This window comes from Lynx rufus, unplaced genomic scaffold, assembly GCF_022079265.1.
Source record: "Lynx rufus isolate CCGP_SWC_20201006 ecotype Redwood Valley unplaced genomic scaffold, mLynRuf1.p SCAF_32, whole genome shotgun sequence".
In the NCBI taxonomy this organism is placed as follows: domain Eukaryota; kingdom Metazoa; phylum Chordata; class Mammalia; order Carnivora; family Felidae; genus Lynx; species Lynx rufus.
This window is the reverse complement of record NW_025814848.1, coordinates 729192-756433: the sequence shown is the minus strand read 5'-3', so window position 1 is coordinate 756433 and position 27242 is coordinate 729192. Positions and strand designations below refer to the sequence as shown.

General features: G+C 39.5%; 1 protein-coding gene across 8 annotated transcripts in view; it reads right to left on the bottom strand.

Moving 5' to 3' along the window:
- The window catches only part of QKI (QKI, KH domain containing RNA binding), a 152325-nt gene extending 125876 nt beyond the window's left edge, over nucleotides 1–26449 (bottom strand). For 4 of the 8 annotated variants that reach the window (XM_047093129.1, XM_047093130.1, XM_047093136.1 and 1 more), the window contains exon 1: nucleotides 26234–26447. In XM_047093129.1, coding sequence (XP_046949085.1) covers nucleotides 26234–26375 — 142 coding nt within the window. In that variant the 5' untranslated portion in view covers nucleotides 26376–26447. Of the gene's footprint in view, nucleotides 1–26233 lie in introns of all 8 variants that reach the window. The other 4 variants (XM_047093131.1, XM_047093134.1, XM_047093135.1 and 1 more) reach the window with 3 other exon arrangements.
- Between the last annotated feature and the right edge of the window lie 793 nt (nucleotides 26450–27242).

The following is a 27242-nucleotide window of genomic DNA, read 5'->3' as shown; positions in this document are numbered from 1 at the left end:
ATTGCGTGCGAGAGGAGGAGGGGCAGAGAGAGAGGAGACAGAGATTCCAAAGCAAGCTCAGCACTGTCAGCACAAAGTCAGACCTGGGGCTCGAACCCACGAACCGTGAGATCGTGACCTGAGCCAAAGTCAGACACTCAACTGACTAAGCCAGCCAGGCAGCCCTTAGAAAGCAATTCTAATATGAGTTTATAAAATGCAGAATACGGCACTCTTTTGAGATCATAAAAGTTTAATTTATTAGAATGGAAACTAAATGTTACCATACAAAAATACAACCAAAATAATAACAACAAAAATCCTGGTCAAGGACATTCTTGAATTCCAAATGCCTGTATCCAACCATCTTCTAAACATGTCACTTTGACACACTTAAAAAGCCAAACTCCTATCTGTCCTCCAAACTTGTTTCTCCTGACCTTAAAAAATGGCAAGTCCATTCTCTCACACATCACATGCAATCCACCAGCAAATCCTGTTTATTCACCTTTTACAATAACCCAGAATCCGCATGACCCCCTCAACTCCCTCCCACCCTAGTTGCAGCCATAGTCACTTCTCCCCTAAGCCAGTGAAATGACATAACTGTCTCCACCACTGCTCCTGCCAGCCTAGTGTCTATTTTCCAGAGTTAGCCCGTTCAAATCCAAGTGACAGGTCACTCCTCTGCTCCAAACTCTCTAATGGAGTTCTCAGATTTTTTGGTCTTAGGACTCAATGCTGAGGGAGAGAGCCAAAGCATAAGAGACTCTTAAAAACTGAGAACAAACTGAGGGTTGATGCAGGTGGGAGGGAGGGGAGGGGAGGGTAGGTGATGGGTATTGAAGAGGGCATCTTTTGGGATGAGCACTGGGTGTTGTATGGAAACCAATTTGACAATAAATTTCATATCTTAAAAAAAAAAAGGACTCAGTGCTGAAAAATTTACCATATACAAGGAGGGGTGGCACCTGGGTGGCTCAGTCGGTTGAGGTTGAGCGTGTGACTCTTGGTCATGGTCTCTCGGCTCAGGTCATGATCCCAGTATCATGGGAGCAAGCACTGAGTTGGGCTCCGTGCTGAGCATGGAGCCTGCTTACGATTATCCCCATCCCACCCCCACCCCCACCCCCCAGTTCAAGCTCGTGCTCTCTCTCTCTCTCTTAAAAAAAAAAAAAAATGACTACTAGGAGCCTAAAGAGCTTGTTTATGAGAGTTACACCTGTTAATACTTCCCCTACCATAAATCAAAACTGAAAAGCATCTAAATTACTTGTGATTCACTTTAAATAGTAAACCCCATTACATTTTAACAAAACATTTTTATCCAAAGAAACAAAATAGTGAGAGGTACTGTTTTCTATTTTTGCAAATGGTTTAAATATCTTTATTAACAGAGACAACAGAACTCTCATACCTTCTTACGAATTCAATCTACTGCAATATCACACAGCATCCAACCTCTAAAACATTCCACTATAAACTCAAGTGAGAATGAGAGTAAAAAGTCAAATAACTTACTGTTACCATGAAAACAGTCTGACCGCACAGGCTTGCTATAAGAGTGCCCAGACCACATTTAAGAACCACTACTCTAATGATTTCCCATCTCAGTTAGTGTAAAAGCCCAGGTCCTCACAGAAGCTCCCCTTTACTTTTCCCCTCTTAACTTTCTGACCTACCTCCCTAACCAGTACCACTGCTCCCACCACCCCCCATCCCTCATTCACAGCTACAGCCACACAAGGAACTCCAGGTCCTGGCTCACATTTTGCCAGGACTCTTCCCTCCTCTTGGAAAACTATTCCCTAGAGAGCAGTATCTCGCTCTTCATTACCTCCTTCAAATCTCTCTTCTGATGTCAATTTCTCAGTAAGCCCACCCAGATCTACCTGCTGAAAACCACAATCTACCCCAATCCATCCAAAACACTCCTGTCTCCTTTATCCTGAACTCATACTGCCTAATGTATTATTGCCCACTGTATGTTTTTATTGTTTATTGCCTGTCTCCTACATAAGAATGTAAACTTTGGGAGAACAGACAGCTTTGTTTTTGTCTTTTGCTATATTCCCAAGGATCTGCATCCTTGGGAAAAAAAACCTTTTGAACAACCTTAGCAGGCTGATTAGTACAAAAACATCCAAAGCTACAAAAATATGCTTGAAACTTCATTCAAGCATCAATAGGTTACTAGCTTCATAATTTATTCTGCTTCCCTTTAAAGTAACAGAAATACACTCCTCTCAAAAGGGCTTGCTGTATTTATTCAGGATTTATGAGAATCTAAAATACTCGGATAATAACAGATGTTCATTACATCATCAGTGTTAAATTTCTCTACTGTGTTTTAGGTTAAATGACAAGATAAAATACACAACCATCTAAATGACTGGTCTTGGCTTTAAAAAACCCTAACCCATAAAGAAAAGACTGCCCCCACCAGGACGGCACCAAAGGGGCTGTAAATGATTCCTTTCTCTTGAGCTGTTTAGTTTTTTTTTTATATATATAACAACTTCTATATTTACAACCTCACAATTTTTTTTTTGAAGTTTATTTTATTTTTGAGAGAGCAAGCAAGCACAAGTGGGGGAGGGACAGAGAGAGAGGGAGACACAGAAGCACGAGACACGAAGCAGGCTCCAGGCTCCGAGCTGTCAGCACAGAGCCCAACGTGGGGCTCAAACTCACGAACCATGAGATCATGATCTAAGGTGAAGTCGGACGCTTAACTAACTGAGCCACCTAGGTGCCCCTACAATGTCACAGTTTTGATCAACCGTCTATTCAAAGCTTATTTAGTAAAAATTTTAAGAATATAATAAAAGCTTTTTCATTTCCTAAAGTACAAACTGTTTATAAAATGAATTGGCCTGAATAATGTGTGATTGTAGTTTTTTTTTTTTAACTATTTTAATAATCTATGGTACAAGATAATGGTCGTGCATATATGCACTCAACAAGTATGTATTGTATACCCACCATGAGCTAGGCACTGGCCAAGGCCCTAGAAATATAGTCATGTGCAAAAACAGACAAGGACCTTGCTCTTTCACAAACGAATCCAAAATAATAGCTGGAGTACTCACGCAGGTATGACCTCAAAGAAGCACCTCAACATATTTCATATTATAAAATAATTTTAGCAGCTGCTGAGTTTTTATTCCTCACTACCATCCTACAGCAATCTAAGTCAAGTCAGACAAATATTACAAGTATTACCTTGTATTCAGTGGTCAAGGGGTCCATGCATATGGTCAGGAGACAGACGTTCTTAGCTGTAATTATTCAGGGAAAATGGGGTCTGCAAACTGGAAACACAAGTTCCAATTCAGGAAGAGCTCCTACTCCCTCAGGACTTCAAATGCCAGCTGGAGACTGGGCTTCCAGAGCAGACATTTTTGACAGAGCCCCTTTAGAAAGCAAGCCCGACCAGACGCTGAAGACACCACGCAAGGAGGCATGTCTCTAGAAGACAGCTCAGAATGACTTCTCCTTGGGGCACCTGGATGGCTCCATCGGTTAAGGGCTGGACTCTTGGTTTCAGCTCAGGTCATGACCTCACGGTTCATGAGATCGAGCCCCACACTGGGCTCCGCACTGTCATCGAGGAGCCTGCTTGGCCATTCTCCCTGCACCCTTCTCCACTTGCTGTCTCTCTGAAGATAAATAAATAAACTTAAAAAAAATTAAACTACACAGTTGTTCCCTCGTTACCTAGGTCTTCCCCAGGACTGCTTCAAATGCCGCAAGAGAGAGTATTACCATGAATGAAACAGAGTTGACTGGTGGTGGTAATGGTAGCACACGACTAGTGAGAAGTAGCATCTCTTAAACAGAATTAAGAGTAATGAGATCTAACTTCTTTCCAAGCAGTGAGTTGCTCAGTCTGCCTTGGAGGTCAGTGCTCTGTCTGGGCAGATGAATTTCCTTACAGAGACGTACTTTTCTCGTCTGCATTTTATAGTTAGGAAACTAAGATTTGGGGATTAAGTACTTTCACCAAAGATCACTTAACTTGTAAGGGAAAAACTCAGGATCCAAATTTAGGCTTCCATATCACACCGCCCCTCCAACATTATTGTTCCATCAGTGACAGAATACAGTAAAAGCCACTGAGAAAAGATGAAAACAGATGAGAAGCGTGTAGAAATTGTGGAGAGAAAAAGAAGGAAAAGTAGAGAGATATACACAGTAATAATGGAAGGAAAGAAAGAATAGTGTAATCCAAATTACAACTAAAAGAATAGTCTCATTTAAGCTCTGGCAAGGACTAGCTGTACATCCGTCAAGACCTCATTTCAGCTTTTCAGGTCTATGTTTACTCTCCTCTATAAGGACCATCTAAGATAACCCACTCTAGACTTAAACACCTAAGTTTCATAGAGAAAAGTCTTTCACTAGAATAACATTTGTAGAGTGTCTGGCACATAGCCCTCAAGGTGAATTACTGACCGAGTATGTCCTACTTTTCTATGGTAGCAAGCACTGTGTTTGGTGCTAGGACCACCCTCATATGCAACATAGTTCCTGCCATCACAGTTCTTCTAGTAATAAAAACCCATTTCTATGTAAATAGATTAGAGGGCTAGAAGTGACTGAGAGATGAGGCTGAGTATCCTGGGATATGAATACCTGGACCTGAACACTAGACAAAGTAATTTTTCAAGAGTAAGCCAGAGCTCTATGGGTTTTTTTGGTTCTACAGTAGAAAAGATCATACTAGGGAAAACTGCATTCTAGGCATGTAAATCCTCACTTTAAATAATTATGAAGGAAAGAATAAAAGTGGGAAAAACATGGATATATATTTATCATTCTAATGAGACATACTTATGTTGATGGATCTGATACATGAAATGCTTAAAACACATGCTTCTGTGCCCCTCAAGGATTTTTGCCAAATCTTAGTTTTCTGACTCCTAATCCCATCTCTGTACTGGACTGCTATTTTTAGTAACGCCTATAATAATCCAAACAAGTGGTTCTGTTTTTCTCATTCATGGCACTTTTTCATTTACTCAGGAAGTTCCCAAAGGCAAAGATCAACGAAGAGCTGTGTAGTTTAGAGTAGCCATGTTAAGGGTTAAGGAAGTGCAAGTAACTATTCAAATTAGGGATTTGTTTCTTAAAACCAATACAAATTTTTCCCAGTGGAAAAGTTCAGAATGAACAGAATTTGTAAGAACAAAAGTTTCTGTCTTCACCAAGGCCTTCCCTATTAGTAGGGGCAAGTGGAAAATTATTGATATAAACCAAAATCTAAAGGCAACCTATGTCAAACAGCACTCCACTCCACAAACTGCACCACACTGGAAAATGAGTGAAATCCGTTCACTAAAAATGAATGTCTCCCTAATTGTGATTTAAAACCAAACACTCCTAAAAAGGAGTAAGTATAGCAAGATATACACAATCATCTTTAGTTGGGAGAATTTCACAGGCAACAAAAGAATAAGATGTACATTAGAACTCCCCAGCATCCTTTTTTTTAAGCAGGGAAATGGAAAAGGCCATAAAAAATTGCAAAACCAGGCCAATTCACAGGTGCCTGGGGACATCAGTAGTAACCTGCGGTAAGAGGCACACCAGAATATCAAGACTTAACACAAAGAGAACCCACTTTCAGAATGTCAGTATTAAACGGCACAAGCTTTGAAAGAAATTTAATATACTTCCTCCATTCCGAATATGTTGTAGTGTCTTTTCTCTTAATAACAATGTCAAATAAAGCAAACTACTGACAAAATCAACAGAAGACCACCTTCCTTATAGCTGTAGTTACAGTGGCTAAAAATAATTTAACGTAATGTATATATAAAGGAGGACAACTCCAGAAAAATCTGACTCTCCAGGTCTTTGTGCAGAACTAACCTCATAATAATTCAAAGTCAGATAAAATTTTACTTTTTAAAAAACTTACCAAAGAGCTGACTACAAAACTGTAAATAATCTGTGACAAAGAAACAAACTAAGAACGCAATCTTTGAAAAAAACTACTAAGTGATGTCTATCTGCCTCCATTTCATCTATAAAATGGAATTATTTCCAGCTCACAAGATTGTTGTAAAGATTAAATGAGACAATGAATATATTTATAAAAAGTGCCTGATACATAAACCTAAGTATGTCCATGTCATTATTAATGATAATTGTGATGTAAAATTATATATTCTGGAAATGCCATATCTTGACAGATAGTCTGAAAGAATTATCTGATGATTTGATGAGTGTCTGTTACCTAAAATCTGTGACTGGTGTTTTCCCAACTCTATAGGCATAAAAGAGAAATAGAAAAGGCACCTATCAGCAACTACTGTTTGAGAATGACTTCTCACATGTAAATTCATCCTACATGGCAAAGAGGGAAGTAGAAAGTAACAAAGATACAGTTTAATTTTTCCAGCTCATTTTACTAAGCACCTCCTCAAATATTCAAGCATATTATCCAGAAAACCTTACAAACTACTCAAATCCAAATACCACAGTACATTCAGCTTATTAAAAATGACTCCTAAATACGTGGAGCAAATATTCTCCATAGCACTTTTCCCAGAACACACTTTAAAAAAGATAAGAGTTCTTTGCTCCAGGACCTGACCTGCTTTGGTTTAACCACTTTTCCGGAGATTACTTTAACCTGAAATAAATAATTTGGGGGAAGGTTAGCTGGGGAAACATTTTGGCTTCTAATGTATACTTGCATAGCTACAATACCTTAAAATACTTGTCTAATCAAAAACAAAATATGAAAAGATCATATCTTATACTGTCACCTTGAAACCACAATATTACTGAAACACTTCCTGTGTTTCACTCCCCTCTGACAATCCATTACTTGAGCTAATTTCAGTGATGTGACTGTTCTCACACATGATTCTAAAATCGTTTCAGAGCTTAGAATCTTAGATGCTTCAGGTGTTTTAGACTCTGGCATAAACAATCTTGAACTACATTGCGGGTACCTTTATCACAGTAGTAGATTTGGATGTGAGTTTAAACATATCACTGCAAAACCCTTTTGAAAAAGTAAACCACTGGGGCGCCTGCATGGCTTATGAGGCCAGTTAAGTGCTGACTCTTGATTTCAACTCAGGTTCTTGAGATCAAGCCCCACCCAGCTGCTAAGCAAGGAGGCTGTTTACTTTCTCTCCCTCCCAGGCTTGCAGTCACGTGCTCTTTCTCTCTGGGAAGGGGAGGGGAGGGAAAAAGTAAGTAAACCACCACCAGTAACTATGGAAATTTAATTTAGTATCAGCTTATAAAGAATTACATATAGCCATCTTGCTACAGAAAAGTGGTAATTTTAATGAAATATACTCTATGTACTACATACACATACACATATTTATCATCAAAGTTATGTATGAATTATATATACATGTTATATACTCATATCATGTATAACACATTTATTATATAAAACATTAAATACATTATGTTAACACACTTACATATGTATACAATTTACCTGTATTCCATATGCCTCATTCCAGTTTTACCTTATATGTTGAAATTTATAAAATTTTAGTTTGTTTTTTTTTTCTGAAATTGAAAATATAGCTTTCTACATACTGATTTACTGGATCAGGAACATTAGAGTCGAAATAATTATACTTCGTTCCTCTCACAAAGGCCTAGACTAAGGAATATTTATCTTTAGGCTCTATCTCTGAATTCTACACTTGCACTTGCCACAGCTTACTTAAGCCAAATAAACCAAATGACCAAGCATCTGTAGCAGTGATAAGGAAATAGAGGTGTTGATTTAAACTTTGTAAATTTCAGGGGCCCCTGGGTAGCTCAGCCTGTTGAGCATCAGACTTTGGCTCAGGTCATGATCTCGCAGTTTGTGGGTTTGAGCCCCGCCTCGGGCTCAGCGCTGACAGCTCAGAGCCTGGAGCCTGCTTCGGATTCTGTGTCTACTTCCCTCTCTCTGTTCCTCCCCAGCTTGGGCACGCGTGCTCTCCCTTGCTCTTGCGCTCTTTCTCTCAAAAATAAATAAACATTAAACTTTATAAATTTCAGAGATGGCGGGGTGCCCGGGTGGCTTGGTCAGTTAAGCATCCGACTTCGGCTCAGGTCATGATCTCACGGTCCGTGAGTTCGAGCCCTGCGTCAGGCTCTGTGCTGACAGCTCAGAGCTGGAGCCTGTTTCAGATTCTGTGTCTCCCTCTCTCTCTGCCCCTCCCCTGTTCATGCTCTGTCTCTCTCTGTCTCAAAAATAAATAAACGTTAAAAAAAAAAATTAAAAAATTTCAGAGATGGCTAAACATTCTAATTTATCTTCAACATTACATGGAGGCTTACTTCTCATATGGATGTATTACAATCAGTCTAGCACTTAAAGTAACTTAAATGAAAGTACTTTCGATGACAAAGATACCAATTACCGCAACTTACTTTAACAAGAAATAATAATTCCTATGCATCCAAGTAAAATCTAATAACCTCCTAGAAGTAATCCTTAATTCCCTTTAGAGCCCAATTGTTTCAGGAAGTATATTAAGAAATATTATTTTTATATTTTACATTAGCACTTTTCATCTTAAATATTTACAAACCTTCAAATAGGTCTCACTTTCCAATAGTCACGTACAATTCTCTGAATTTGGACACAGATATCTGTTAACAGATAGGTGTACCACGGGGGGAAAGTATACCTCAAAATACATCGTACAAATACCAAGATTCAGGGTTAAACGCTCTAAATACTAGATGCTGAATCAGGGGTTAGGCTATCCTAAGAAATGACAAGCATTAGTCAGCTAGAGTAAAAAGGTGACAAAGCCCAGATTTCCCATATTAGAAATTCTACCACTGTTTAAATTTTATAATATAAACTATTTAAACACAATATAAAACAGTATAGATTGATAGTTAATGACATTCTATCAATTGAGTTTATATGACATTCTCTCAATTGAATATTACTTATAAACGCAAAGTATTCTGCATCCTTTAAGACTGTGGTCTATCATACAAATGGCAGAAACATGAATTACATAGCATATCACCACATAAATGTCGTAAATGGATTTCAATTCATTAGGCGTATCATGTGCTGAAATATAAAAAGTCGGCAGCATTATAGATATTTAATGAAATATAAAAATGTATGTGGTTAAGGCTTTAATGTACAAAGCATAAGCAACTTTAAACCAACCATCTCTAGCTCTTAAATAGAACGTTCAAGTGTCATTCATCTGAACTAAGCAGGCCAAGCAAAATATCCTGTGATTCCTATGTTCTCCTCAATGTCGAAATGGGTGGATAAATTTAAAGCCTGTTCCCTCAAGAGTTGCTTTATAGGCAATTTTCTCCCAGTATCAAGGTCTGCAATTTCCATTTGGCTGCCAGTTTGCGATTAAATTCATCACCTTTATTATAAAAATGTGCTTTACTCCATGGCCTGCTGCACAAGAACTATAAGAAAAACATTTTTCACTGCTAACGGCAAAATCATTCTAAGGCAACCACCACATCCACTCAGACATTAGCTTCCTCAACCTGATGTAGGGGCCTATATCACTCACAGGAAAAACTGTAACAATTTTGTAACTCACAGAACCTAAATTCTATAGAAATGCCATGCTCTATTTTTTTTTTTTTTGGATAAAATGAAACCAACTCTTTTTATATTCAGTGCTATCATGAATGAATTAACCACAGATAAGAAGTGAACACAGGGAATACTTCCAAATTTCAATAAAATTACAAAATAATTTTTCCACGATGGATGATTACGTATCCCTCTTCTATTTGTTTATAATTTTTTTATGTTTATTTATTTTTGAGAGAGAAAGAGAGAGTGCGAGCACAAACAGGGGAGGGGCAGACAGAGAGGGAGACACAGAATCAGAAGCAGGCTCCAGGCTCAGAGCAGAGCCCAATGCAGGGCTCGAACTCACAAGCTGTGAGATTGTGACTCGAACCAAAGCCAGACACTTAACAGACTGAGCCACCCAGGCACCCCTCCATCTTTTTTTTGTTAAATTCATGGTTTGCTTTGTAGCTTAACTTTCACTATCTCGGTTAACAGCCAATGGTCAAGTCAAAGATAATTACTAGATATATAAATAGGTAACGTTTACACTTATATTACACTTCTACCTAATCTTACCTTCTTAATAAGTCACAATATAAGATTTGGAAGGAAAAAAAAGGTCAGAAAAATATTATTTCCCAAATAAAGGCATTTAACCTAGTCACTGTAACGTATTTAGGAAAACAATACTACTCATCTGTAAGATTTCGGTTTTTTTAAGATTATCTATAAAATTAACATTTGCTTTTACAAACTTGGCCTTTGTGCGAAAAATTCAGAAATCTCTTATTCCAGTAAACCTCATAGCATCAATTTCAGAATTTATAGGGGAAAAAACAGAACTAAATGTCACATGAAATGAAGCCTATATATAATCAGATGAATTATCAGGTTATGTAATATGTGAACCTAGTAGAAATGATCATCTTCCTGCTAGAAAATAATGTGGTCCCTTCCACCCTAACCTGTGTATGCCTCTGCCACAGCAGTTAAAGCACTGGACTGCAGTTTCTTACTTCATTTCTCTCTCCATGCTATTACATGGCTCCTTAAGGACTGGACTATGCCTTACTCATTTTTGTATCCACACCACCCAGCAGAGTGCTAGATTAAAAAAAAAAAAAAAAAGTTTGTTGAAAACTAAATTACAGCAGGAGTCAACATCAGTTTTCTAAAACTACACAAGTCATAACCCATTAATTTTACAGTGTTAGTCACAACCAGCACTTTGTAAATGAAAAAGAATGGGAAAATACTAGATTACATCATAGGTAATACACATATTTAATGAAGCTTTCACTTCAGCTATTTAGTTATATAAATATGTACATACAATAATTCTCTTTATAGATAAGCATTCTAAAAATTTGATATATACCTTTTTTGGCTCATATTTATACCATTTTTCTGGTTTATACTGTCAGGATGTATGTACTTGTTATTCAATAAATAACTGCATTAACAAAGAGAGAGTCTTGATCCACAAAATCAAAGATTTCACTTTAAGTATCCTCTTAATTATTACTACTTGCTCCAAAGCTTTCACTCTTTCCCCCTTCTCAGGCTCCAAGCCATCTGCCCTTAAAAATCTACCAAAATAACTAAAAATTTCGTGTATTAAATATGAACAACTCAAGACACATCTGCAGAACCACATGGCATATCCTATGATGTTCAGTTAATATATTTCCATAAGAAAATCAAAGGTGTTAGAGTCTTTGAATAAAAATGAAATGTGAAAATAAGACTCTCGTGTCCCTTACCACCCTGTAAAATAAATACATTTTCCTATAACCTAAGTCCTCTTGTCCCTAGGATCCACAAACAAGTCTTTATAATCTTTCTAGTATTTACCATAATGTATCCTTGGACCACTAGTTCCAAGAAAAGAAAGAAAAAAAGGCATTTCTTTTCCAGGCAATTTCAAAAAAGTACTCAATTAAACCAATTTAGCTTTCTTTTCTGCAGATCCTGGATATTTAACATGTCAACACACGCTGAATTCACAAAAGGAATATGCTGCACTTCTTGGACTACTTTTATTCCTAAACTACCTCAGGAGGCCAGTATTACATGGAACATACATACTTTGCAAAACACTTGCCCTAAAGCCTCCCTCAATTTAGAATCAAATTAGCAGATCTTTAATCCCTCTCCTCCAATCTAAGATTAGTTAGGTCTTTCCAGCCCTTAGAGCAAAAGCAAACGGAGAGGATAATGAAAGGCACACATATGGCAAAGACCCATGCCACACATACAGGGTAAGTTATGTTAGCAACTCATCTACAGCCTAGAGTTTAGACTCACCAGTTCTATGAATCATGCACTAATTCTGATATACCTCCTTCCCCCAGGCACCTAAACCCAAAACGATCACCAACAGACATACAGAAAAGAACTAAAATAAATGGTATCATAAAAAGGGGGGGTTAAGTATATTCCAATTTACTAGCAAAACAAAACAGAAAGCCAAACTATGCATGCACAGGTGAAAAAAATAAGCTAAAGCAGAAGTTAAGAGGCAAAATACTGGGGTGGGGGATGAGAACTAACTCCAGAAAATCTAAAACTATGCAGTGAGTAGAGCAATCTATCACATCAATCCATACTAAACAGAAATATGGAGGCAAATAAAAGGGAAAAAAACTAAGATGTAAAAGGAAAAGCCTTAAATGGGTCTCCCATCATCAACAAGATGAAACTTTTTTCCATGCACTTAAGGCTTTCTACAGAAGAGACACATATTATTTTACTTTCTTTCTCCCGCCTGGAATATCCTCACATTCAGGGATGGTGTTCCCTGTGTCTAGAACACTACTTCCTTACCTTTTCTCCACTTCAATCCTATCTATCCTGCAAGAGCCAGGTGAAATTTTACCTCTTTTCCTAAAACATTCCATAATCTCCTCAGTCTAACGTGATCTTAACACCAGTCTTTCAACCTCTTGGTTTTATTACCTCATATTACTTTCTTTTCATACTATCTACCCTATTTAATCAAACAACTTGAAAGTAAGGAATGAATCTGAAGCTTTGTGGCATACCTTATATGTTACACATAGCATGCATCCAAATTTACGTGTGAAGAGAATAAAAAATTTCAAATAAATGTGTCAACTCATTAAAAAATAAGTGAAATATGCAACTATGACATTATTCAAAAATTAAATGTCACATAATAGTAATCGCTTTTACTAGAATGCAGTATAAAATACTGATCTCCTTGAAGCCTGGATAGCTCAGATGGTTAAGCGTCAAGCGTCCGACTTTGGCTCAGGTCACGATCTCATGGTTCTTGAGTTTGAGCCCCACGTCTGGCTCTGTGCTGACAGCTCAGAACCTGAAGCCTGCTTCGGGTTGTGTGTCTCCCTCTCTCTCTGCCCCCCCCCATTCACACTTTCTCAAAAATAAACATAAAAAAATTTTTTTTTATAAAATAGAGTAAAAAAAATAAAATAAATGTTGATCTCCCATTAACTACATTGTAACAATAAAACAGCTTGGTTTTTCATAGGGCCATTACAGTATTTAGTGACTTAAGGCTTTTTAAAGAGCAACCAATAAGCCTCTGAAACCATCTGATACTATCATACAAGTTTACTGAGAGCAAAATAATATGTCCAATAGAAGAGTTAATTAAATTATAATATGCCTCCATAAGATGAACTATATTAACACAAAATTGTATTGTCAAAGAATATAAAATGGCAGGCGAACATGTTTATGGATGTAATTTATTTGAACACATGCACTCACACACACACAGAGTACCACAACAGTATTACAATTTTGTTATATCCATAGAGAAAGGGAAAAAACACAAGAAGAAAATTCACCAAAATGTTAAGTGTGATTATCACTGAATTATGGATCATTTTCATTTTTTTTCCCCAGAAAGAGAACATGAGTGGGGGAGGGGGCAGGAAGAGGGGAGGGGGAAGGCGAGGCAGGGGAGGGGGGAAGAAGAGGGAGGGAGGGAGGGAGGGAGGGAGGAAGAGAGAGAGAGAGAGAGAGAGAAAATGAATGAATACATTAGAGCCCAACTTGGGGCTCAATCCCACAAACCTGGGATCATGACTTGAGTGGAAATCAAGAGTCAGAGGTTCAACCTACAGAGCCACCCAGGCACCCATCTTCATTTTCTAATCGATGTATTTTAGTTCTTTTCCATGAGATGAAGAATACTTAAGAATGAAATGAATGTGTCTAATTTTTTATAACAACACACTGTACAATTTCTAGAACGAAGAAATTTATGCTTCTCGTATATTCTTAAATGACTATAAAAAATAATTTTTAGGGGTGCCTGGGTGGCTCAGTTGGTGAAGCATCTGACTTCGGCTCAGGTCATGATCTCGCTGTTCATGGCTTCGAGCCCCGCATTGGGCTCTGTGCTGACAACTCAGAGCCTGGAGCCTGCTTCAGATTCTATATCTCCCTCTCTCTCTCTCTGCCCCTCCCCTGCTCACGCTGGGTCTCTCTCAAACCATTAAAAAAAACAAAACAAAACAATTAAAAACAATTTTTTTTTAATTTTTTTTTTCAACGTTTTTTATTTATTTTTGGGACAGAGAGAGACAGAGCATGAACGGGGGAGGGGCAGAGAGAGAGGGAGACACAGAATGGGAAACAGGCTCCAGGCTCTGAGCCATCAGCCCAGAGCCCGACGCGGGGCTCGAACTCACGGACCGCGAGATCGTGACCTGGCTGAAGTCGGACGCGTAACCGACTGCGCCACCCAGGCGCCCCTAAAAACAATTTTTAAAATGTACACACGAGGGGCTCCTGGGTGGCTCAGTCAGTTAAGCGTCCAACTCTTCATTTCAGCCCAGGTCATGATCTCAAGGTTCATGAAGTTCGAGCCCCATATCAAGTTCTGTGCTGATAGTGTGGAGCCTGGCTGGGATTCTCTCTCTCTCAAAATGGATAAAATAAACTTAAAAAAAAAAAAAAAAGTACACACAAAATTGGCCACAGGGAAACACTCTCCCTGAAAAATAATACTTTGCATGAAGGTTCAAAGACAATATGCCCTCTGTGCCCTCATCACCACCTTTTCCAGGATTCAGAGACCACAAAACACACTACTGCCAAAAGTGAAGTGAAAATGTTTGCACCTTCAATTCCCTACACTTTTATGAATAACAAAAAAAGAAAAAAAAAGGACACCGGGGGAAAAATGCAAAATGGAAGTTATTATCAGTTCTACAGAGGTACCACAGTCGGTATCTTCTTCCCTAGCTTCTACATAGAAATAAATACTTTTCTCATGTCTGAGTCCGATTTCAAGTGATTAAGGAAAAAGGGTTATTTTACAACTGACTTGACAATGTAAAAAAAAGCTCAATATAACAACTTGCAAAGTAAAATTTAAATGTGTAAGTAACAAAAACAGATGCTTCCAAATCATATCTAAGAAGCAATATAAATAAGCAATGTTTTTTTAACAATGGGAGGGCATACTTCTTAAATATATAATATTTACCTAACTAAAAAAACTGACAAGGAATGCTATAAACTACAATAAAGTGAGATAAGATTATATTTTTACTGCTGATAATTTTTTATTACTACAATAAAACTATAATCCCCAAAAGAACTTTCTCTTCATATGACATGTAATAGTAGACTATGGCACAGATTTTTTTTTTTTCTGATTTACATTAGTAAACAAATCAACAGCGTGAAGACTTTAGTATCACAAAGAAAATATACAAGTACTTTTCCAGACTTGACTCAGTCCTGCTCTAATTAAAAAAAAAAAAAAAACAAACCTTCAAACAACTAAGGTGTAAAGGCAGAAACTGCAATACTCAATGGAATGTCCTAAACCAGTCACACTGTATAGACAACATACTAACATATGGTCTCTTTAAAAAAAAAAAAAAAAAAGTTATTTAAAGAAATATCACACTGATTTACATGTGACTTCTAAATACTAAATTTCACAATTGTTATTTCTCATATTCCTGAGCAACTCTTCTCTTACAATTTAAAGGAGAAAAATTCCCATTCTGGTAAAAGAGTTATTTCTCAACAAATTTTAATCACTAAACACTGTCTTTTGTGTACTAATATCTCCATCTGCTGGAATATAACTTCCTTACTATTAAAAGTTCTTAAGGAGAAAAACTTTGCAGTAGAGATTTTGCAACTACTTAGAAATAAAACCTTTTCATCAGTCACCATCTGAGGCAGCTAGCAAACCGACACTTTAGTTCCAGACCCTGCCAATGATTAACGAAGAGTAAGCATCTATCTGGCTTTTCATTAGGAACTATTTTCAAAACAGGAATATATTCCCTGGTTAAGGAAAGCTTTACCAAACTACAGTGGGAGGATCAGTTTATCACCACACTAACCCAGATTTCCATTTCAGTTTCACTAATAGTGGAACCAGATACTGTACCCCCAGCATAATGCTAAATCAAGTACCTAATCATCACCTATGATGTTATACACTTGAACCTATTCGATCCTTTAAACCTAACCTCCCAAGTGCTAGATACAGAGGGCAGAAAGGAGTAATTCCAATGATAAGGAAGTTACAGCAGTGACATAAAAAAGATGGTTCTAAATTAAAAAGGCATGAAGTCCTAACAACCAGATTCAAGGAACGGGACGGGGTCCTGAGTCAGACTCTGGTCTGGACAGCCAGTTATAAAAAATATCTTGGGAATAACTACAGAAATCTGAATATAGACTGGTTATCATATTAAATGTAAGATTGAACCATTTTGTTCAATACGATGTTGCTATACAAAATGATTCTAGTTTTTAAGAGAGATACACAAATATACAGAGATGGCAGGTAAAGAGATCTCTACTTTGCTCAAAACAATCAACATAAAAATAAGATTAAATAATAATATGATGATGAAAACAGTGAAGTTCCCAAAAATCTTCCTTTTTGAACACATCTAGATTTGACAACATTAGATGAGTAAGGTTTGGATAAAATTTCCTCCAACTCAAACCAAGTCAAGAATTTCTGGGGCTCCTAGGTGGCTCAGGTAAGTGTCCGACTCAACTCTTCATTTCGGCTCAGGTCATGATCTCGCGGTGTGGTGGGACCGAGCCCCTCATCGAGCTCTGGCCGGGCATGGAGCCTGCTCGGGATTCTCTCTCTTCATCTCTCCCTCTGCCCCTCCCCAACTCATGCATGCACTCTCAAAAATAAAATAAAATAAAAATTTCTAAGATTCCCCTAAACCAAAGAGTTTCTTCAGTCCTCTTTAATTCACATATAAAGCCAAAGCCTAATTCTAAGTAACCAACATTTTGGGTGACAGCTGTGCCAATGAGCCCCGCACATTCTCAATACTTCAGGATTAAGATAATAACTTACGGGCAAGGAAAAAATAATTTTTGTGTATGTTTATTTTTAGTTAAAACAAATGCTTTAAAAAACTGTAAAGAGATTAGATCTAAAATATAGAAAGCTTGAATATATTTTTATTAAGTATTTTGAGAAAATTAACTGTTTAAAAGCTACCTAACCATAAATCTTAATCCTTCTCACTGCATCCAATTTCTACTTCCTTAAGCTCATCTATTCTGCGCTCTTGTTAGTTCCCCTCAAAGAGCTCATTATGACACCCCAAAACAGTACAAGCCCTCCACTGGTTCCTTACAAAACTCAGAATAAAATTTATGCTTTTCATCCTGGCATTCAAGGCCCATCCTAATAGAGCCCGGACCTAGCCTGCTGGCTGTGCCCTTAACTCACTCCTTCGCGTGCATTTGCCATTCCAAATGAGTCTAAACGTGCTTTCTGAAAATCTTTCAATCTCCCATCACCACTGTTTCGACATTACAGCACTTTCTCTTCTCCTAGAACATCCTCCACCCTCCCTTCACCTCATTAAAGCCTACCACCTATTAATACCAAGTCAGGTTCTAATTTTCAAAAAATATTAGTTATTTCAGCTCAAAGGGACTTCTCAACCATCAGAATGCTAGTAATGAGTGGTCCTCGTGAACATAAACACTAGCTGATACTCATACGGGTAAGTTACCTTTTTTCTTTTCTTCTTTCATTCTCTATATGCTGCCTTGCTTATCTCATTGTCCATCCTATCCTATCAAAAACCACCTAAAAATATCGACAGAAATTAGATGATGCGACCTTACAGTCTGAAAAGTTCTTCTGCATATAATACTCTCCTGTCTCCGAGTATTTTGATTTGAGGTTGGTAGGGCAGTTAATAATTCCACTTACAGATAAAGAATCTGAGGTTAGGTATCTTGTCCCAGGTCACCAAACTACTTAACTGCAACCTCATGATTAGATCTCAGGTCTACTAGCCAGAGAATTCTTACTTGCAACATGGTCTCATTAGCATATGGCCAGAAACACAAATTCATTTTTACCTTTATGCTGGCTCACACATGTACACATGTATACATGCACACATATACATACACACACATACAGTCAACACCTGAATACCTGTCGTAACAACTGCAGCATCATGCCACGATGATGGTAACAGCAGCAATAGTAAGAATTAGATGCAGTTAATTTCCAAATACCTTATATTTGAACTTGGTCTGAAATTTTACTTCTTAAAAAATGTATTCACCTTCCATGTAACGTTTCTCAGAGTAAGTCAATTACTGTAACACAGCAAGCGAGGGGCTGTGGTTCCTACTTCTTTCTGAATATACTTGAAGGAATCAGTTGACACTCCAGGTGTGGGCATCACAAATGGAACAAGGCGGGCTACTTAGTGCGGCTCCCATTTCCATCCAGCAACGTCATTCACCTCCCGACAATCCCTATTCAGAGTTGCCCACCTATGCCATTAACCACCCGATGCTAATCTAAAAGTGATCCAAGCGTACATTTCTGACTCAGTAAACCTTTATATTAAGTCCTCCAGTCAGAAATATTAGGTTTCTTCTTGAGTGGTTATAAGAAATAATAACTGCAAAAAACAATAACAGCAGCAAAAATACTAAATACACACTAGATTTGTACCTAAAGAGTTAAATAAGGCTCTATCCTACGGTTACTAAGAAGTTAAAGTAAATGAGCTGAAAACTCTAAACACCTTTACTTTCTCGTTTTTAGCCTCTTAATGATCACAAAAATTTACCATTAAAAAAAAAAAAAATTCCAGCTCCAAGAATTTGACCGGTATTTGCTCAAGTCCAACTTATCACAGAATTAGCAAATCTCCCATTTACTTTTTCTTCATGTTCACAACGTAAGGCAACACAGGAATTTCTTAGCACGTGGAACTATTCTGGGTTTTTCTTCTTCAGTTCCATGTATGGAGCAGCATATTCACCAACGAGATCAGAAGGTAGAGCCGAGGGTCTAGCCCCAACCCTGTTACTACCTTGCCTTGTGATGTGGAAGAGTCACCACCTCTCTAGACCTCAGTTTCTGCACCTACATTACGCAAATGTTTCTATATATTTTAAACTTAATTTAGCTTAAAACCCAAAAGTTCCCCAATAATTTGCAACTGACCAGGTAATGATGCCCAATCTTTACAATGACTTGTCCTGCACTAAAGCCAAAGGCAAGATGTTTACTTAGGATAGCTAATAAGACCCTTTTCCACTTTTGATATATAATCATTTCAATCCTGGGGCCAAGCAAGATAGTTTCATTACTTCAAAAACCGTCCATGTTCTAGATCTTCCCCGTCCCCAGCGCCCACTCTCAAGGATTCAGGGACAGCTCACATTCGCTGTATGTCTCCCTCTATACACATGCACGCCTACACGTGTACAAACAGAAGCCCTTTCCTTATTGCTATGACCATACAACATGAGACTACTTTCTGGATTTAACTGCATTTTGATGTTTTTCTGACACTTCAGTACCCTTGAAAAGCACCCAAGTTGACATATTCTGCGTTATCATAAATAACAGTGAAAGAAATGTTATAGTAAATGGATTCATTTCATTAGTCACAAAATTTAGTTTAATAAAACATATAGGTTAGAATCAACGTATAAAGCAACATTATGAACAAAGTTTCATTTTGCTAGACCTAACAGGATTGCTGGAATTTCAAACTAGAGTTGCTGCTTCAGGAAACGAATGACAAAAAAAATTAAGTGCGGTCATTTGCTTGTTAATTATAAGATTTCTGGATAAATCACTTATCTTCTACAAGCTATCTCTGTAAAAATTCATGGCAGAATTACTTTTAAAACATTGTTAAGGCTAAAGCAGAAAAGTAGACTGCTTTTAAGAGGGTTAAGTTTCAGTTAGCTGAAAACTTCAATTTATCAGTCTTCTAAGTAATGGCACTTTCAAATTAGCTTAAAGAAACACCTATGCTTTAAAAAATTGCTATTTGTATTAAATTACTGTAACTGCCATATATGTTTATACTCAGCTTTCTTCTGAACTAAAACCATTCAAATAGTCCTTATCTATCATGAACACATCAAAGCAGCACTTAGGGACCTGGAATGTTTCCCATACACTGTGTTTTACAGACTACAAGACCCACATATCAGCTGGATACTAACTTTTATAGGTAATTGACAAGGAAAAAGGTTTACCTATATAATTCCATAAATGCCAAAACTTTTAGGAGCTGAGAGGAGCACTGACAGCTTCTCTCTGCTTATGGACTGATCTACTCTGCATAAGGACTGGCTGAAAACTATTGCCGCAGTAAAACAATTTTATTTTCCTAATTCTCATGCACACCGATGGTAGTAAAGTAAAATTAAGATAAAAGCTTCTTGAGGACAGGTATTACAAACAATATTGTAAGATTTCTAAAAACAAATCATTAAAAAAAAAAAAACACGTACCTTTTTTCTAACTGCCCAAAACTATCACCAATTAGTACATTATTTGCTTAATCCCATACTCTAGAAAATATAGAAATCAAGAGGGTAACACTGTCAACCTATTTATTAATTCAATGAACATTTGATAGTCTAAATATGCCAGGCTATGAGGTGGGCACTTTCAACCAATTCTAACAGGGTAGACAGGCACAAACAGAGATATTATTGCAATGTTAAATACGACTGATGAAAACTCTATAGACAGTAGTACCTAACACACGCTGGGTTATATCTACAAATATCATAACACAGTCACGCTAACAAAACGCATTCACTACGAAAACTTTAATGTTATGTTTGCTTTCTGTTAAATGAAAAAAATCTTACTTGGACATCTAACAACCTAGCTATTCTGGGCCCCAAAACTGAAACGCCAACTTGTAAAAGAGGTACACGCGTTCCCTAAAAGTTCCCATGAAGGGAAAAGTACATAATCTTGATGTCAAAGAAGGAGAAGGATCAGAAAAAATAATGAAATCCTGTCAATCATAAAAAGTTGGAAAATATAAAAATTAAGAATTAAAAGTTAGTACATAATAGAATTATGACTTCTTGGCATAGGTTCCGGCTCTATCCTGATCCCTTGGCCTAAAATAGATCCTTGGATATCTTCGTAACAGTTGACATACCAATAGCAACAGAAAGTTGCTCAGTAGACTCTGTCACTCAAGTTATCAAATGAATTAAACTTAAAAATGGCATAGCATTTTCCAATCCCCAACAGAGGAAGACAAATTTTACTTTTAACTGCACCATCATAAACCGAACAAATTGTATTAACTGTAATAAATTTCTCAAAGAAATTAAAAGATATTCCAGTCAGATCATAAAAAGCTATCTCTATGATCACACTGGTATAATTCTCTTAAAGCCAAAAAATTAAAAAAACAATAAAACAAAACCTTACAAATCTAAACACTGGCTTCAGAAAAAGAGCATGAGAATAATGCTCCAATAAAGGCAGGTGTGTGTGTGTGTGTGTGTGTGTGTGTGTGTGTGTGTGTGTGTGTTTGGGGGGGCGGGGTGTTACATTTTATGTCCTTTGTCACAGGAATTGATTTCCCTTTAAAAAGTAAACCAAAAACCATTTTTTTTCTTACGGAAAACTGATGCACTTTGCAATCAGCTTCAGGACAGTGACAAGTGAGGGGATAACAACAGAAATATAAGGTGCATCAACCGTTAAAAAAAACCAAATTAACTTGTTTTCACTCGATATCCTCAAAGCCATTTAAGAAAAGGTCTCATACCAAACACACTAGCAAATGTGATTAGCGAAGAGACCTATTTCTATTAATTCAATTACATTATATCCTTGGGAGTACAGCTTTTACTGCAAAACATGTAAATTGGATAAAGTTAAGAAAAAAAGGAATCACCTTCTGCCTCATTGTATGTACATGCATCTTGAATACATATTCTGCCTAAAGGGGAGTTAAGCTTCAAAAGTAGAGAATGAATGTTGAATAAATGACCTACTATACAAATTATCATTTCCATCATTACCTTATAGAGCTGGTGACACCTCCTGGGTAAGGGGGAAAAAGAATAATGGAAAGAACAACTGATTATAAATATCAGTTTCCTTCTTATCACTATTAATTCAAAGGGCTAGTATACAACTACAAAATCTTTGTTCCTAAAGAACAGATTACTTCAATTTAGCTAAAATCTGTTTGTTTCAGATATTGATTACTGTCAACAATGCTCCAGGAAAAAAACCCTAAAATTTTAGTAAACTTACATAGCAAGAATCCTCTCGATACCAACAAAAAGCCATACAATTTTTGAAACAAAGCTTTTGTAGACAAGATTTCTCCCTTGGAAAAAAATTTTTGAAGTGTAAGAAAACCGAGGGTATGATACGATACTTTCAATACTAAATGCATAATAAATGGAGACAAACATTAACATGGAAAAATGTTAACTAGTAAAGCAAGTTCTAATGTAAAACATTTTTTGGCCACGTTTTTAAGGGAGAGGAAGAGAAAATTGAGGTCAGAAAATCTATTACCATCCCTCCAAAAGAACATAAGAAAATTAAAATGCATTTTTCAAATGAGTAATGGAGAATGTAATCTAACATGTTTGCTCACTTCTGAGCCATACACTAATTTTCCAGATATTCACGGAAGATTTAGGCTAGCTTTACTTATAAACCATACATTTTGAATTTTCCTGTCAGCAGCCTCAACCTCCATGTGCCTAAAAAATACAAACTCAAAATCTGATTTTAAAATCCCTAGTTCTCCCTTTTCCCCATCTGGGATTTTTAAGTCTAACTGATCTCATTTGTCGTCTTAATTCTAAATTGCAATACTTTATAAAAACAGAATTTGCATTCAAGTACCCTTGTTCCTCGAGTCTCATTTTCATGACAAAGAAAGTTTTGTTTTTTTAAATAAAAAACTTGCTGTAGCAACTACTCTTTCCCAAGGATGGTCCCAGGATTCCGTTTGGAAACTTCTCTCCAGAGAGCAGTTTAAGACTTTAAGACCTCGGTTTTGTGTGCAATCATCTCTATCTTCAACGAAAGATTCTTCTGAAATTACATCCTTAATGTGAGTGGTCTAACCTAGAACATATTCACAACTTAAAAAAAAAAAAAAAAGCAACCATGTGAAGATACTTGGAGCAAAGTCTGACAATCCACCCCACCCCCACCCCGCATAAAATAAATCCAAAAACCAAAAAGATTGTCCACAGTCAAAATATAGGCTAAAGGTTAACTTGACATGGAACTAAAATGCTCAATCTAAAGCATGCTAAGTGTTAATCAACTAAGAAAACCTAGCACATATAAATCCCAAATTTGTGACTAGCCAAATAAAAATTCTCAAACTGACAAGCAAAAATTTTTAAAGCATACTTTTAAAATGCATTTTGAAATAGAATTCCTAAATGAAATGAAATGAAAAAAATTACTCGAAATTTTTAATTATCTGAAAATACATCTACTATAAGTACAGTATCTTAATTACTAACGTGAAACTTAAAGCTTTACGTAATTTTTTTTTTGTTCTGCCAATCATATGGAAAAGCAAAATGTAATTCCTAACCATAAACTGAAATCATGATTAATCTGTTTTGGACAACGACAGACCACAAAGGGGTAAAGCAAGTTGACAAATTTTCAGAATTCAATCACCTGGCCCAAAAAATATGATGCATTTCAAAAACCAATTTTCTTTAAGCCAAATTAAGTTTATAATAAGGCTAACAATTACAGGAAGCTGCTTATTCCACACTAAGGAATAGCCCCTTTTCCTGCATGTTTGTACTGGTCTGATAAAAAAACAATCAAACTTCCTAGTCATTATGCTGTCCATTTTAAACATTCCAGCTACCACACAGAAGCAATCTTGATGCTGGGGAGTTGATAAAACTAAAACTCAAGATAGACCAAGATAAGAGATGGAGTAAACCATACTAAAAAAAAAAAAAATTACAATTTATCATCCTCAGCTAGTAGTCTCCAAGACTTAAAAATGCAATGGTTACTCTTTCAAACCACAGAGAAATGAACAAACAAACCTTTGTTAGAGATGACATAATTGGAATTCTAGATTTGGGAGATTAAAAATTATTGAAGGCAAGGGTTAGAAACTTTTTAACAGGAGTCCGAATTATCTTTTAGAGATTTTAGGGGAACGTAGTAACACAAAAGAGAAGCCTTTCAGAACCAGAGAAACCTAAAAGAGCTGTTTTTAAATAGCATGCACGTAAAGTGAAAGTATTTGCAATTGTTTTTTTATAATCTAGTGTAGTGCCATTTGATTGAACTGAACATTTCAATTCAGAGAATGAACTTTAACCCTAAATATTGTGAGGACGTATTTTCATTTTAACGTCTATGAAGGATTCTTTCTAAACAACAGTACTTTCGAAAAATAACCCTGACAGAAACTTTTACAAATACCACTCAAGCTCTAATTTTACCAAAACATACCAAAGCAAGGCTGCGTATTATTTTTGAAATGTGACAAAAGTTGTTCCCATAATTTTAAAGAAAGTGTTTTCATTGTTCGCAAATATGTTATGTATTACACATACAACAAGTGTGGCCACAAATTACACATAAAACCATCTACTGTGATTTAAATTTCCACTAAATTTAATATAGATCATTATTGAGTACGTTACACATTTTGCTCCAAACATTCCTCCTTTAAAAAAAATAACTGGCGCCCCTTAGCGCTCACATTTGGAAATACTCACTTTAAGAGTTCCAGCAATTTTTTTTTTTTTGACATTCCAGAAAGTTTTCTGCCTCCACAATCTTTCAAATGCCAACACAAATAGAAAAAAACAGAACCCCTTAAAGGGACAGCTCAAGTTTTTTCTGGAGCAATGTGAAATTAACAGACTTGCTGTTTCAACAGTGTTAAGCCTATTCCAATAAAGGTTGCGGCCGTTATGTTTAACGTATGTAAGCAAAACGGAGGACGCAGGAAAACCTAACAGTTTCGTACTTTTAAAGTTGTTTCTGGACTTTCCAGACAACAAAAGCTCCTGGGATCCTTCTTTAACCGTCTTTAATCACGGAGACATTTCCGGTCTTTTGTTCTTTAGTGACATTCCAACTCTCTAAGCTTCAGATTCCTTTTCCCTACTTCTTTAATAAAGATCTCAAAATTCTTGTGAAAAATCCAAAATCCATTGTTCAGTTCTACAAAACACAGTTTTCAGCTTTAACAGTCCTCCGGTGATGCTTCTAAGAACAAAAAAAACCTCCTGGCTACTCGATTTTCAAAGCAGACTTTCTTGCTGGTCATTTTTTTTTTTTTCTCCAGGCGTTCACAGCAATGCACAGCTACTAGAATTTTTAACAGTCCAGGGCATTGTTACAAAAACTTGTTAAAGAGATTCCAGAGTTGGCCAGAATTAATCTTCTAGTCATTCTTCGCATCCCTCAGCTCTCCACCAACCAAGCTTTCTTGCAAACTTTCACTCGTTTTTATTTTCGCCCTTTCAAACGTCTTGATTTCCTGTCCTACAAAGTAAGGCAGCGGCGTCCTCGGGGAAAAGCTCTCCGCCGAAGTTCTCTCCTACTCGGGACTCCGTTCAGATTTGTCCTCGCGTTATTTCGTATTCACACCCCCCCCCCCGCCCGAAGTGAAGTTAAACTCCCGAACAGTTCTCGCTTCCCCAAACAAAAGGACAAAAAGTGCTTTCCGCTGTCATTTTGTCCTCGCCTTCGGCTAAATCAGCAGTACTTTCGGTCTCCTTTGGAATTTCTCTAAATTATCGAGCCTCACGCTACTCCCCTCGAGTATCTGCAAGCTGCACAAACTCCAAAAAAGCAAAAGCCCCACTGAGTCCTCCACTTCGGGAACCGCCGGCCTCCTCGGGAGAGCCCCCTCTGGGTGCGCCCCGGGGCCGGTGTCCTTCAGGCGCCCGCGGGGCGGGCGAGGCCGGGCTCCTCCCGGGCAGGCCCGCGAAGCTCCGGGCCGTCGCGGTGCTCGCCGGCGCGGCTGGAAGCCGGGGGGCGCGAGAGGGCTCGCCCCGCAGCCCTTCCCCAGCGCCACCAACTCGGGCGCCGGCGGCGCGAGGCCCGGGGTCTCGGGTCCGGGGTCCGGGATCCGGGGGGGGGGGGGCGTTGGAGAGGAGAGTGTGCGTCCCGCCGATGGGTCCCGCCCGCGCCCGCGGCCCCGGCCCGCCCGCCCGCCTGCCCGCCGCCGCCGCCGCCGCGCCCCGCGAGCCCGGCCTCGGCGCCGCCTCCGTGCGCCCCGCCCGGGCCTCTCCTCCGTCCCCGGGCGCACGGTCCCCGCCGGCCGCGACCTTCCCGCCCTCCCCACACGCCGGCAGGGCGTCGGGTCCCGAGAAGAGGGGCCGCCGCCGGGGCGCGGGCCGCGAGGGGCCGACGAGGAGACTCACCTTCGTCCAGCAGCCGCTCGAGGTGGTTGAAGATCCCGCAGAAGTTGGGCAGGCTGCTCATGAGCTTCTTGTCGTTCATCAGCTGCATCAGGTAATCTGGGGTGGGCTTCGGCTTCTCCTTCGTTTCCATTTCCCCGACCATATTCCAGGCTCCGCAGCTCACTCCGCCCGCCGCCGCCGCCGCCGCCGCCGCCGCCGGAGAGGAGGGAGGGGCGGGGAGCCCCGGCCGCCGGCCGCTCGGGACTCGGCGTCCCGCTCCGCTCCGCTCCCGCGCCGGGCGCCGGGGCGGCCGGACCGCGCGCTCGCCGCGCTCTCCCCGCCCCCGCAGGCACTTTCCGCCCGCGGCCCGACGCGCTCCCGGCCCGCCGCCGCTCCTCGGCCGCCGGCTCGGCGCGTCCCTCACGAGGCCGCCGGCGGGCGGGAGGCGGGTCTCCGCGGGCCGAGTGCGGGCGCGGGCCGCTCGGCGCCGGACGAGGAGGAGCCGGGCCGCCGCCGCTCGCTCGGCTGGTCGCGCCCGCTCAGCCGCCGCCGCCGCTTCTGCCGCGGGCTCGGGGTCTCTCTGGGCTGGTCCCCGCCGCGGCCGCCTCTGCCGCTGCCGCCGCGCTCTGACTCCGCTCCTCCTCTTCCTCCTCCTCCTCCTCGCCTCCTCCTCCTCCTCCTCACTCACTTGGCGGCGGAGTTCGCCTCAGTTCAGGCGGCGCTGCCAGCGGCGGCGGCGGCGGCGCGGGGGGAGGGGCGGCGGCGCGGGGAGGGCCGGGGGCGGGCGGCGGGCGGGGCCGCGCAGGGCGGCCGTTAGCGGGGCCCCGGCCGGCGCGCTCCTCCTCCCGCCGCCGCCCCCCGCAGCCCCCGGCCCGGGTGCCGCCGCCGCCGCCGCCGCGCCGTCTCCCTCCGGCGGGGTGGGCGGCCTGAGGGGCCGGCGGCGGGCAGCGCGACGGAGGCGGTGCCCGGCGAGCCCGGCCTGGGCGCCGGGCCGGGGTCGCCGCCGAGGCGGGCGAGAGCGGAGGGAGGG